The sequence below is a fragment of the Balaenoptera physalus genome, assembly GCF_965194825.1.
Source record: "Balaenoptera physalus genome assembly, chromosome: 1".
Classification (NCBI taxonomy): domain Eukaryota; kingdom Metazoa; phylum Chordata; class Mammalia; order Artiodactyla; family Balaenopteridae; genus Balaenoptera; species Balaenoptera physalus.
Window position 1 is genome coordinate 153447185 of NC_138882.1, and position 13929 is coordinate 153461113.

The 13929-nt window shown below is 37.7% G+C and overlaps 1 protein-coding gene across 4 annotated transcripts in view; it reads left to right on the forward strand.

The window, feature by feature from the left end:
* EPS15 (epidermal growth factor receptor pathway substrate 15) overlaps positions 1-13929 on the forward strand; it is a 157149-nt gene that overhangs the window by 116772 nt on the left and 26448 nt on the right. For all 4 annotated transcript variants that reach the window (XM_082429174.1, XM_082429172.1, XM_082429173.1 and 1 more), the window contains one exon: positions 3244-3313. In XM_082429174.1, coding sequence (XP_082285300.1) covers positions 3244-3313 — 70 coding nt within the window. The remainder of the gene's footprint in view (positions 1-3243; positions 3314-13929) is intronic.

Below are 13929 nucleotides of genomic sequence, written 5' to 3' on the forward strand. Positions count from 1 at the left end.
AAAGGAACAGCATTGATTTTTTTTAAAAAAAATCATTTCTGTTATTTTATAGACATATCTGGAGTGTTATTCTTGTAAAGAAGTATAAATTCCCACTAAGTGTCAGACTCTCTTGATAACATATACATAGAACAACAATTACTATTTAATAACCATGAACTATGATCCCGGTGCTTCTGTGTGCTTCACAGTCATAATTTCTAATCTTCACATCAATCTTGCAAAGTAGGTGTTGGTGTCCCTATTTTAATAATAAGGACACCGGGACTCAGAAAAATTAACTAAGTTCAGACAACTAAGTGCTTTATCATCTGGAGGCTTTGAAAACAAAATCTTTATGTTATGGATATTTAAACACATGCAAAATAGAGTAACATAATGAAATATTTTAACTTCCATGTATCTATCACCCAATTTCAATAATTATGAATGGTTTTGGAGGGCTTTTTAATTGCTTTTTTTCGTGTTTGTTTGGTTTGTTTTAAAGTTTTTATTTGAAGACTTATTTTTTGAGGCAGGATATTTCACATCTGTAAGTAAACCAGACCTAGAAAGGAACAGTTGATTGACAGGCATGTGAAGCAAAAATTTTGTCTTTTATTACTCTTAGATTAAGAAAACTTCCTTAAAAGAGTAATTGATTCTTTTAAAGATAATAGACTTTGGTGTTCTTGAATTACTTCCTTATTGTATTCTAATACAGTATTCAGTACTGTATTTAGCTACTTGGCCAGCAACTGGTTTTTTCCACTGATGTAAAACTAAGCAAATGCCTCTGTAACTAAATATTTGTGGTTTCCACAGGCTACTGGATACTCTGTTTTCCTACAACACTTAGTTTGCAGTGTGGGCCCATTTGCCAAATTTTTTTCAAATTGGCTGCAACCTGAATTCTTTTCCTCTCACCTTATTTTAGCCTCTCATTATCCACTCTTATTGTTTAAAGAGCAAGAAAGCCAAAGCAGCTCTTCCTCATTTAAAAATAAACAAGTTTCTTTTGTTCCTCTTCCCTGGTGAAACTTTTCTACCCTTCATTCTACTTCCTTTTTCCCTTTTCTCCCCAGATTTTGAAAGCAAAAATGCCCCTGCTGACAGCTCTTAATTTCTCCATTCAAAACTAAACTAAACACCAAATTTAGTGTTTGGTGGCAATATAACAATAGTTACTTTTATCTAATCTCTTCTGTGCTCCAGGCATGGTGCTAAATTCTTTTCATGTGTTACCTCATTTAAGCATCACAGTAATCCTATGAGGCTCATGTTTCATCCTCATTTTAAAGATAAAGATCAATAAATGAGAGGTTAAGTGTAAGTTAGTAAGTGATACAACTAAATTCAGACCTTGGTCTACCTGACCAAAATCTAAGGTCTTCACCGCTATAGTCTAAAATTTAAACTCATTTCTTCCTAGCTACAAACCCCTGTTTTTTGTCATCTTCCTTCTTTTCAAACGGGCCTCTGTTAATGCCTCCAGACATGAATCTCTCCCCACAAATCTTTCCTGTTCCTTCAAGGATGGTCTCTGTTCTCAGAGGGACGTAATTTTAAAAACCAAACCAAAAAAACAAGTGCCATTTCCTACTATTCTAGCTAGTGTATGGTAGCTACTGTGTACGTGCTAAGTCATACTGTGAAATGAGGGAGTGGATGGCTGATGCAGAAGAGAGAATTTCAGTGATAAATTAGGTGACTTTGTAGGAGGATTTTGGAACATTAATTCTATAAAATTATACCATCTGTATTTTAGTCATGAAAATTACTTTTGTGTACTAAATTGCCTAATTATCAAACTGAACATAACATAAAGAGTTTTGTGGCCACTTATTCCCTCATGGGCTGCACAGTCCATCCTGTTCCCCTTGCTGTCCCAGTGGCCTTTTAGGTTGGTTGCACAGTGTACGATAAAGGAATAGAAATAAAACCTGACACACAGGTAGGCATACTTTTTCTATTTCTCTCTGTGATGGTACATAAAATCTGCAAGCTATTGTTAAAAATCAGGGCTGTTAGTTTTTCCTTCTCTCAAAGTTTAGAGAAGAAGCAGTAATAGTTGGTGACTTTAGTTATCGTGTCTGTGACTGTCTCTCACACTGGCATTTTAACTATTAGGAACCATGGAGAGTTACTTTGCTATACAGACCAACTTGATATTTTTCCCCCTTGATTGCTATTTATTCATTCAGCAGATAGAGTATAAGGTAGTGTGTTCATTTTATAAAAATGTAAGTTAAGGTAAGCATCAGTTAAAATAAGTACTATCATTTTCAGTTCTGAAAACATCACTAGTATTTACTTCTTTCTGCTAGTAGTTTTGTTTTAATGGGTCCTCTTTTATAAAAAGAGAATATACTCTAAGTCCCAGTTAGCATTGCTTCTCTCTTTTCAAATACATGTTTTACTAGAGCTCTCCAATATCCTTTGACATTTAATTGTTAATACCCAGTTTCTTGATGATTAGAAATGGATCCTGTAATACAGATGGCATTGCTAGTCATGAGTCAGAGTAGGAGATAAATATTCCAAAACTCTTTTCATGCCCCTTTTATCTAACTGTATTCCAAGGCTTTTGGCTGGCTTCTTAAAAAGAGCCTGATGCCAGAAAGTTAGTTCAGTTATCTTCTTAAATATACATTTTGTTTGACTATGATTTAAAAACAAAGTAAAGTAGGAAGACAGTTCAGTAGTTAGAATCTCTGGCTTCTGGTGAAGTCCTCACTCTTTGTAGCCTCTCACCCTTGCCATTTGATCCAGGTTTTTACATGGCTTATTATTGAAAGCAGCTGAATTTTTTTAGCAGAAAGCACTCTCCCTCGCTCAAATTCTCTTTCTCTGCCTCCCCCTCTCTTTCTCTCTCACCCATTAACGTTAGAGGAAGCTGAGTAAAGGGCATATGAGAAGTCTCTGTATTATTAGGGATGGGATTGTGATTGGAGCGGGGCACATGAAGACTTTTGAGATGTTAGCAGTTTCCTGGGAGGTGATTGCATAGGTGTTCACTTGATACTTATTTATTAAACTGTACATAATGTTCCATACATTTTTCTGAATGTATGTTATGTTTCACAGTAAAAGATTAGAAAATGATATGTATCATTTCAGTTTACTAAGTTTACAAACCAGTAGGGGTAAGCATTTGCTCCTAATTGATTTAGAGTTTGTAAAGAATATTTTCTTTGATGTGGCAGTGAGGTCTCAGCTCTGAAATGTCACCTCTCTGAGTCATGACTTGTGTAATTTGTTTAGGTGGAAACATTAGAGCACAATGATCCTTTTGCTCCTGGTGGGACGGCTGTGGTTGCAGCCAGCGATTTGGGTAAGGAGATAATTTATCAGTCTCTTTCAACAGTAAACACCACCCTCTCTTTAAGCATCTTTCTTTTCGTGTCCAAATATATTCATCCTGTCTACTACTTATTTATGGCGTTAAAATTATCGCATAGCTATATCCTGTTGCATTCTACCAATAATAAGAATGGTGTTTTTGTATCACTTTCTACTTATCATTCATTATCTCATTTATTGTTCTTATTAAACAGCTTAATATGTACTCTAGCCAATGTCAGTAAAACCAATAAAAACCGTTTTTGCTTTATAAAAGGCAGCGTTGCTTGGCAGTTTCAAACTCAGCATTAATTCTTATGGATCTTAACCTATATTTAAAAATTAGTGGCTTCCCATAGGTACTGATATTAGCTTTACAAATAGTACATAGGTCCTGTTAATAAGACAGAGAAGAACTAAATGTTATTCTGGTACCCAGTTTTCATGCTTTATTTATGGAATCTAATTTTCCATTTATCCTTTTTTTTCTTTTTTTTTTAACTTGTATATTTATTTATTTATTAACATCTTTATTGGACTATAATTGCTTTACAATAGTGTGTTAGTTTCTGCTGTATAACAAAGTGAAGCAGCTATACATATACATATATCCCCATAACTCCTCCCTCTTGCATCTCCCTCCCATCCTCCCTATCCCACCCCTCTAGGTGGCCACAAAGCACTGAGCTGATCTCCCTGTGCTATGTGGCTGCTTCCCACTAGCTATCTATTTTACATCTGGTAGTGTATATATGTCAGTTCTACTTCTCTCACTTTGTCCCAGCTTACCCTTCCCCGTCCCCGTATCCTCAAGTCCATTCTCTACGTCTGTATCTTTATTCCTGTCCTGCCCCTAGGTTTTTCAGGACCTTTTTTTTTTTTCTAGATTCCATATATATGTGTTAGCATATGGTATTTGTCTTTCTCTTTCTGACTTACTTTACCCTGTATGACAGACTCTAGGTCCATCCACCTCACTACAAATAACTCAATTTCATTTCTTTTCATGGCTGCATAATATTCCATTGTATATATGTGCCACACCTTCTTTATCCATTCATCTATCGATGGACACTTAGGTTGCTTCCATGTCCTGGCTATTGTAAACAGGGCTGCAATGAATATTGTGGTACATGACTGTTTTTGAATTATGGTTTTCTCAGGGTATACGCCCAGTAGTGGGATTGCTGGGTCATATGGTAGTTCTATTTTTAGTTTTTTAAGGAACCTCCATACTGTTCTCCATAGTGGCTGTATCAATTTACATTCCCACCAACAGTGCAAGACAGTGCCCTTTTCTCCACACCCTCTCCAGCATTTATCGTTTGTAGATTTTTTGATGATGGCAATTCTGACTGGTGTGAGGCGATACCTCCTTGCAATTTTGATTTGCATTTCTCTGATGATTACTGATGTTGAGCATCCTTTCATGTGTTTGCTGGTGATCTGTATATCTTCTTTGGAGAAATGTCTATTTAGATCTTCTGCCCATTTTTGGATTGGGTTGTTTGTTCTTTTGATATTGAGCTGCTTGTATATTTTGAAGATTAATCCTTTGTCCCTTGATTCGTTTGCAAACATTTTCTCCCATTCTGAGGGTTGTTTTTTCATCTTGTTTATGGTTTCCTTTGCTGTACAAAAGCTTTTAAGTTTCATTAGGTCCCATTTGTTTATATTTGTTTTTATTTCCATTTCTCTAGGAGGTGGGTCAAAAAAGATCTTGCTGTGATTTATGTCAAAGAGTATTCTTCCTATGTTTTCCTTTAAGAGTTTTATAGTGTCTGGCCTTACATTTAGGTTGTTAATCCATTTTGAGTTTATTTTTGTGTATGGTGTTAGGGAGTGTTCTAATTTCATTCTTTTACATGTAGCTGTCCAGTTTTCCCAGCACCACTTATCAAAGAGGCTGTCTTTTCTCCATTGTATATTCTTGCCTCCTTTATCAAAAATAAGGTGACCATATGTGCATGGGTTTATCTCTGGGCTTTCTATCCTGTTCCATTGATCTATATTTCTGCTTTTGTGCCAGTACCATACTGTCTTGATTACTGTAGCTTTATAGTATAGTCTGAAGTCTGGGAGCCTGATTCCTCCAGCTCCGTTTTTCTTTCTCAAGATTGCTTTGGTTATTTGGGGTCTTTTGTGTTTCCATACAAATTGTGTAATTTTTTGTTCTAGTTCTGTGAAAAATGCCATTGGTAGTTTGATAGGGATTACACTGAATCTCTAGATTGCTTTGGGTAATATAGTTATTTTCACAATGTTGATTCTTCCAATCCAAGAACATGGTATTATCTCTCCATCTGTTTGTATCATCTTTAATTTCTTTCATCAGTGTCTTATAGTTTTCTGCATACAGGTCTTTTGTCTCCTTAGGTAGGTTTATTCCTAGGTATTTTATTCTTTTGTTGCAGTGGTAAATGGGAGTGTTTCCTTAGTTTCTCTTTCAGATTTTTCATCATTAGTGTACAGGAATGCAAGAGATTTCTGTGCGTTAATTTTGTATCCTGCTACTTTACCGCATTCAGTGATTAGCTCTAGTAGTTTTCTGGTAGCGTCTTTAGGATTCTCTATGTATAGTATCATGTCATCTGCAAACAGTGACAGCTTTACTTCTTCTTTTCTGATTTGGATTCCTTTTATTTCTTTTTCTTCTCTGATTGCCGTGGCTAAAACTCCCAAAACTATGTTGAATAATAGTGCTGAGAGTGGACAACCTTGTCTTGTTCCTGATCTTAGAGGAAATGGTTTCAGTTTTTCACCAGTGAGAATGATGTTGTCTGTGGGTTTGTCATATATGGCCTTTACTATGTTGAGGTAAGTTCCCTCTATGCCTACTTTCTGGAGGATTTTTATCATAAATGGGTGTTGAATTTTGTCAAAAGCTTTTTCTGCATCTATTGAGATGATCATATGGTATTTCTCCTTCAGTTTGTTAATATGGTTTATCACATTGATTGATTTGCATATACTGAACAATCCTTGCATTCCTGTGATAAACCCCACTTGATCATGTTGTATGATCTTTTTAATGTGTTGTTGGATTCTGTTTGCTAGTATTTTGTTGAGGATTTTTGCATCTATGTTCATCAGTGATATTTCTTTCTTTGTGACATCTTTGTCTGGTTTTGGTATCACGGTGATGGTGGACTCATAGAATGAGTTTGGGAGTGTTCCTCCCTCTTCTATATTATGGAAGAGTTTGAGAAGGGTAGGTGTCACCTCTTCTCTGAACGTTTGATAGAATTCGCCTGTGAAGCCATCTGGTCCTGGGCTTTTGTTTCTTGGAAGATTTTTAATCACAGTCTCAATTTCAGTGCTTGTGATTGGTCTGTTTATATTTTCTGTTTCTTCCTGGTTCAGTCTCGGAAGGTTGTGCATTTCTAAGAATTTGTCCATTTCTTCCAGGTTGTCCATTTTATTGGCATAGAGTTGCTTGTAGTGATCTCTCATGATCCTTTGTATTTCTGCAGTGTCAGTTGCTATTCCTCCTTTTTCATTTCTAATTCTATTGATTTGAGTCTTCTCCCTTTTATTCTTGATGAGTCTGGCTAATGGTTTATCAGTTTTGTTTATCTTCTCAAAGAACCCGCTTTTAGTTTTATTGATCTTTGCTATTGTTTCCTTCATTTCTTTTTCATTTATTTCTGATCTGATCTTTATGATTTCTTTCCTTCCGATAACTTAGGGGTTTTTGTGTTCTTCTTTCTCTAATTGCTTTAGGTGTAAGGTTAGGTTGTTTATTTGAGATGTTTCTTGTTTCTTGAGGTAGGATTGTACTGCTATAAACCTCCCTCTTAGAAATGCTTTTGCTTCATCCGTAGGTTTTGGGTCGTTGTGTTTTCATTGTCATTTGTTTGTCGGTACTTTTTGTTTTCCTCTTTGATTTCTTCAGTGATCTCTTGGTTATGTAGTAATGTATTGTTTAGCCTCCATGTGTTTGTATTTTTTACAGATTTTTTTCCTGTAATTGGTATCTACTCTCATAGTGTTGTGGTCAGAAAAGATACTTGATACGATTTCAAATTTCTTAAATTAACCAAGGCTTGATTTGTGACCCAAGATATGATCTATCCTGGAGTATGTTCCATCAGCATTTGAGAAGAAAGTGTATTCTGTTGTTTTTGGATGGAATGTCCTATAAATATCAATTAAGTCCATCTTGTTTAATGTATCATTTAAAGCTTGTGTTTCCTTATTTATTTTCATATTGGATGATCTGTCCATTGGTGAAAGTGGAGTGTTAAAAGTCCCCTACTATGATTGTGTTACTGTTGATTTCCCCTTTTATGGCTGTTAGCATTTGCCTTATGTATTGTGGTGCTCCTATGTTGGGTGCATAGATATTTACAATTGTTATATCTTCTTCTTGGATTGATCCCTTGGCCATTATGTAGTGTCCTTTGTCTCTTTTACTAGTCTTTATTTGAAGTCTATTTTGTCTAATATGAGAATTGCTACTCCAGCTTTCTTGTGATTTCCATTTGCATGGGATATCTTTTTCCATCCCCTCACTTTCAGTCTGTATGTGTCCCTAGGTCTGAAGTGGGTCTCTTGTAGACAGCATATATACGGGTCTTGTTTTTGTATCCATTCAGCCAGTCTGTGTCCCTTGGTTGGAGCATTTAATCCATTTACATTTAAGGTAATTATCGATATGTATGTTCCTATTACCATTTTCTTAATTGGTTTGGGTTTGTTATTGTAGGTCTTTTCCTTCTCTTGTGTTCCCTGCCTAGAGAAGTTCCTTTAGCATTTGTTGTAAAGCTGGTTTGGTGGTTCTGAATTCTCTTAGCTTTTGCTTGTCTGTAAAGGTTTTAATTTCTCGGTCGAATCTGAATGAGATCCTTGCTGGGTAGAGTAATCTTGGTGGTAGCTTTTTCCCTTTCATCACTTTAAATATGTCCTGCCACTCCCTTCTGGCTTGCAGAGTTTCTGCTGAAAGATCAACTGTTAACCTTATGGGGATTCCCTTGTATGTTATTTGTTGTTTTTCCCTTGCTGCTTTTAATATTTTTTCTTTGTATTTAATTTTTGATAGTTTGATTAATATGTGTCTTGGCATATTTCTCCTGGATTTATCCTGTGTGGGACTCTCTGTACTTCCTGGACTCGATTGACTATTGCCTTTCCCATATTAAGGAAGTTTTCAACTATAATGTCTTCCAATATTTTCTCAGTCCCTTTCTTTTTTTCTTCTTCTTCTGGGACCCCTATAATTCGAACGTTGGTGCATTTAATGTTGTCCCAGAAGTCTCTGAGACTGTCCTCAATTCTTTTCATTCTTTTTTCTTTATTCGGCTCTACGGTAGTTACTTCCACTATTTTATCTTCCAGGTCACTTCTCCGTTCTTCTGCCTCAGTTATTCTGCTATTAATTCCTTCTAGAGAATTTTTAATTTCTTTTATTGTGTTGTTCATCATTGTTTGTTTGCTGTTTAGTTCTTCTAGGTCCTTATTAAATGTTTCTTGTATTTTCTCCATTCTGTGTCCAACATTTTGGATCATCTTTACTATCATTACTCTGAATTCTTTTTAAGGTAGACTGCCTATTTGCTCTTCATTTGTTAGGTCTGGTGGGTTTTTACCTTGCTCCTTCATCTGCTGTGTGTTTCTCTGTCTTCTCATTTTGCTTAACTTACTGTGTTTGGGGTCTCCTTTTCACAGGCTGCAGGTTTGTAGTTCCCATTGTTTTCGGTGTCTGCCTCAGTGGCTAAGGTTGTTTCAGTGGGTTGTGTTGGCTTCCTGGTGGAGGGGACTGGTGCCTGTGTTCTGGTGGATGAGGCTGGATCTTGTCTTTCTGGTGGGCAGAACTGCATCCAATGATGTGTTTTGGGGTGTCTGTGAACTTATTAGGCAGGCTCTCTGTTAGTGGGTGGGGTTGCGTTCCTGTCTTGCTAGTTGTTTGGCATGTGGTGTCCAGCACTGTAGCTTGCTGGTTGTTGAGTAGAGTTTCGTCTTAGCGTTGAGATGTAGATTTCTGGGAGAGCTTTCGCCGTTTGATATTATGTGGAGCCAGGAGGTCTCTGGTGGACCAGTGTCTTGAACTCGGCTCTCCCACCTCAGAGGTACAGGTCTGACACCCAGCTGGAGCACCAAGATCCTGTCAGCCACATGGCTCAGAAGAAAACGGAGGGAAAAAAGAACAAAAAAAAGAAAAATAAAGTTATTAAAATTAAAAAATTATTAATAATAAAAAAATTAAAAAGTAATTTAAAAAAAGAAGGAAGAGAGCAACCAAACCAAAAAACAAATCCACCAATGATAACCAGCGCTAAAAACTATACTAAAAAAACAAATAAACAGAAATCAGACAGAACTCTAGGACAAATGGTAAAAGCAAATCTATACAAACAAAATCACACAAAGAAGCATACGCATACACACAAAAAGAGATAAAGGAAAAAAATATATATATCTATATATATAAAAAAAACAAAGGAAGAGAGCAACCAAATCAATAAACAAATCTACCAATGATAATAAACTCTAAATACTAAACTAAGATAAATATAAAACCAAAAACAAATTAGATGCAGAAAGCAAACCCCAAGTCTACAGTTGCTCTCAAAGTCCACTGCCTCAATTTTGGGATGATTCGTTGTCTATTCAGGTATTCCAGAGATGCAGGGTACATCAGGTTGACTGTGGAGATTTAATCTGTTGCTCCTGAGGCTGCTTGGAGAAATTTCCCTTTCTCTCTTTGTTCGCACAGCTCCTGGGGTTCAGCTTTGGATTTAGCCCTGCCTCTGCGTGTAGGTCACCTGAGGGCGTCTGTTCTTTGCTCAAACAGGACAGGGTTAAAGTAGCAGCTGATTAGGGGGCTCTGGCTCACTCAGACTGGGGGGAGGGAGGGGTACGGAATGCAGGGCGAGCCTGCGGAGGCAGAGGCCGGCGTGACATTGCAACAGCCTGAGGCACGCTGTGTGTTCTCCCGGGGAAGTTGTCCCTGGATCATGGGACCCTGGCAGTGGCGGGCTGCACAGGCTCCCGGGAGGGGAGGTGTGGATAGTGACCTGAGCTTGCACACAGGCTTCTTGGTGGCTACAGCAGCAGCCTTAGCATCTCATGTCCGTCTCTGGGGTCTGCGCTGATACCCGCGGCTCACGCCCGTCTCTGGAGCTCATTTAGGTGGTGCTCTGAATCCCCTCTCCTCGCGCACCCCACAACAATGGTCTCTTGCCTCTTAGGCAGGTCCAGACTTTTTCCTGGACTCCCTCCCGGCTAGCTGTTGCCCACTAGCCCACTTCAGGCGTGTTCACGCAGCCAACCCCAGTCCTCTCCCTGGGATCTGACCCCCGAAGTCCGAGCCTCAACTCCCAGCCCCCACCCACCCCGGCGGGTGAGCACACAAGCCTCTCAGGCTGGTGAATGCTGGTCGGCACTGATCCTCTGTGTGAGAATCTCTCCACTTTGCCCTCCGCACCCCTGTTGCTGCGCTCTCCTCCGTGGCTCCGAAGCTTCGCCCCCTACCACCCCCCATCTCTGCCATTGAAGGGGCTTCCTAGTGTGTGGAAACTTCCTCCTTCACAGCTCCTTCCCAGAGGTGCAGGTCCTGTCCCTATTCTTTTGTCTGTGTTTTTTCTTCTTTCTTTTGCCCTACCCAGGTATGTGGGGAGTTTCTTGCCTTTTGGGAAGTCTGAAGTCTTCTGCCAGCGTTCAGTAGGTGTTCTGTAGGAGTTGTTCCACATGTAGATGTATTTCTGATGTATTCGTGGGGAGGAAGGTGATCTCCACGCCATCTTGAAGGTCTCCTATCCATTTATCCTTTTAATAACCTTTTAAATAATATTCCCATTTTAAAAATCAGGAAACTGAAGACCAGAACATTAAGTAACTTGATCAAGATTTACAGTTTACTAGATTTGAACCAGTTAAAGCCAAGATTCAAACCTAAATCTGAAAGAGTCTAAAAGCTTTTTCAACTAAGTAACTGTTTATTTCTCACTATTCATTTGGAAATAAAACAAACCAGCTGTTGGGTAGGAGAGCAGGGAATTAGGGGGAAATAGACTCAAACATGTAAATACTTCAAAAATAATGACTTATTTTTCCAGATGAAAATAGAGTGAGTTATTCAGTACAGAAATTTGCTGATTGTGACAAATTGAGGATTATGAGTGTAAAGAAAGATAAGTAGAAATTCCTTCACAATTTGGATTTCTTGTGCAAATTGTAACAAGATGAGATTTAACAGTGTGAATTATTTGTTTTCAGCTTGAAAATTAACTTCCAACAGGAGCAGCTAGAAGAAGGAATGTAAAAAAGCAGATATGTAGAAAATAAGATTTAATGTAATGCTGGGTTTTGATTTAAACCAAAATTTAGAATGACAGCAAATAAGATTTCTAAAAGGCTTATTGTAATAAAAGTAGTTAAATTATATCTTTTTAAAATACGTGTGCTCTTTTAGATTCTCATTATTGAAATGATGAATTAATATATTGCTAGGGATGTTATATGATTAGAGAGGGTAAGCTAAGAGAATAAAATGAGAGGTTAATACATTTTAATTAACTCTTGATTGCCCACAGGAAGGAATGGTAAGTGCCATGAGAATTCATTAAAGCTGCAAAAATTTAAAGGAAAGGGAGATTGCCTCCATTTAGGGCAAATCATGAATGTTTTCAGAGCAGAAGGTGGCCTTTGTGGTTTGCCGTGAAAGAATGGGCTACATAAGTATATATGGAGAATAGTAAAGAAAACAAAGAGAGTAACATGAGCAAGGAATGGAGGTGGGACATATAGGGCATGTTCAAAGAAAAACAGACATTATGATAAAGCTTATTTATAGAGAGAGGAATAGGTTAAGGCTGAAATGGTAGATTGCCATCTCACTGTAGGTTTCTATTGCCTTTGTTGGTCTCATCTTTCAGTTCCAGTTCCTAGCTCGTTTCCTGTAAAGTGGTAGAGGAAAGGACTATAATAGCCTGGAAGGGGGCTAAGGTTTGTTGTTGTTTATCATCATAGTAATAGATACCATTTATTGAGCACTTACTTAGTTCCAGCACTCCATGTGCTAACCATTTTCCTGTATTTGGTCTCGTTTAATTCTCACAGCAACTACCTGAGAAAACTGGTATTATGTTTATTGTACAGACAAGGAAAATCAAGAAATGGAGAGATGAAGCCAGTTCACAAGGTTAAAGAAGTAGTAACAGATTGACTCACATTCAGATGTTGTCTCTGGTTTTCCACCAGCCTCTTTGGTCATTCCTTCTGTCTCCTTTGCTGATTCTTCCTCTTTTCCCCAACTTCTTTATGTTGTGTTGCTCCAGGTGTCAGGCTGTGGACTTCTTTTCTTCTCTGTCTCTACTCCTTGGGGATCTCATCTGGTTTCATGGTTTTACATACTCTCTATATGCTGATTTTTAACTCTAGCCACATTTTCCCCCTGAACTCTAGACTCATATATCCAACTACCTATCCATATCTCCACTCAAATAGCTCATAGATATATCTAACACAACATGTCTAACACCAGACACCTAATCTTCCTCCCCAAACCTGCTTCTCTTGAACCTTTCCCCATCTTAATTAATGGTAATTTCATCTTTAACACTGCTAAGACCTAAAAACTTAGAATCATCCTTAGTTCTTTTTTTCCTCTTACTCTGTCTCTAATGTATCAGGAAGTCTTCTTGACTTCCTATCAGGTTCTACCTTCAAATTATGTACAATAAAAACCTTACAATGGCCTAAACCTTTCTAATAATATCTCATCATTATTCCCTTTACTCGCTCTGCTCCAGCCACACTGACCTTCTTACCATTGCTCAAAAAACAGGCTCGTGAACCTTAGGCCCTTTGCTCTTAGCTGTTCCCCATTCCTAGGATGATTTTTCTTCATATAACCACATGATGATCTCCATAACCTCTAACGAATCTTTGCCAAAATGTCACCTTCTCATCTAGCCCAGCACTCCCACCGTATTGTTCCCTACTCTTTCTTATTTTATTTTGGCTTATTACTTTCCAGCATACTGTATAAATTACTTTGTTTTTCTCTTATCTGTCTCCTCCTCCTCCTCCCACTAGATTTTGAGGTCCACAGGACCTTAACTTTTTCTTCACTGATGTATCCCAAGAACTTTAAACCATACCTGGGTACATAGTATTACTTAATGAATGGGTGAATCAATTACCGTCCTCACAGAGCGTGTGAAAGGAGCTCAGTGGATGAGAATCTTTGTAGGGGGAGGGACACATTGTTTATTTTTTCTGATAAGTGGGTTTTTTAACATTGTGGTAAAATATACATGACATAAAATTTACCATTTTAACCATTTTTAAGTATACAATTAGTGGTATTAAGTACCTTCACATTGTTGTGCAACCATTACATTCATCTATCTCCAGAACTTTTTTGATCTTCTAAAACTGAAACTCTGTACCAGTTAAACAAGAACTCCCCATTTCCCCTTCCCACCAGGCCCTGGCAACCACCATTTACTTACTGTGTTTATGAATTTGACTACTCTAGGTACCTCACATAAGTGGAATCATATAGTATTTGTCTTTTTGTGTATTGGGCTTATTTCACTTGGCATAATTTCCTCAAGGTTCATCCATGTTGTAGCATGTACCAGAACTTCCTTCATTTTTAAG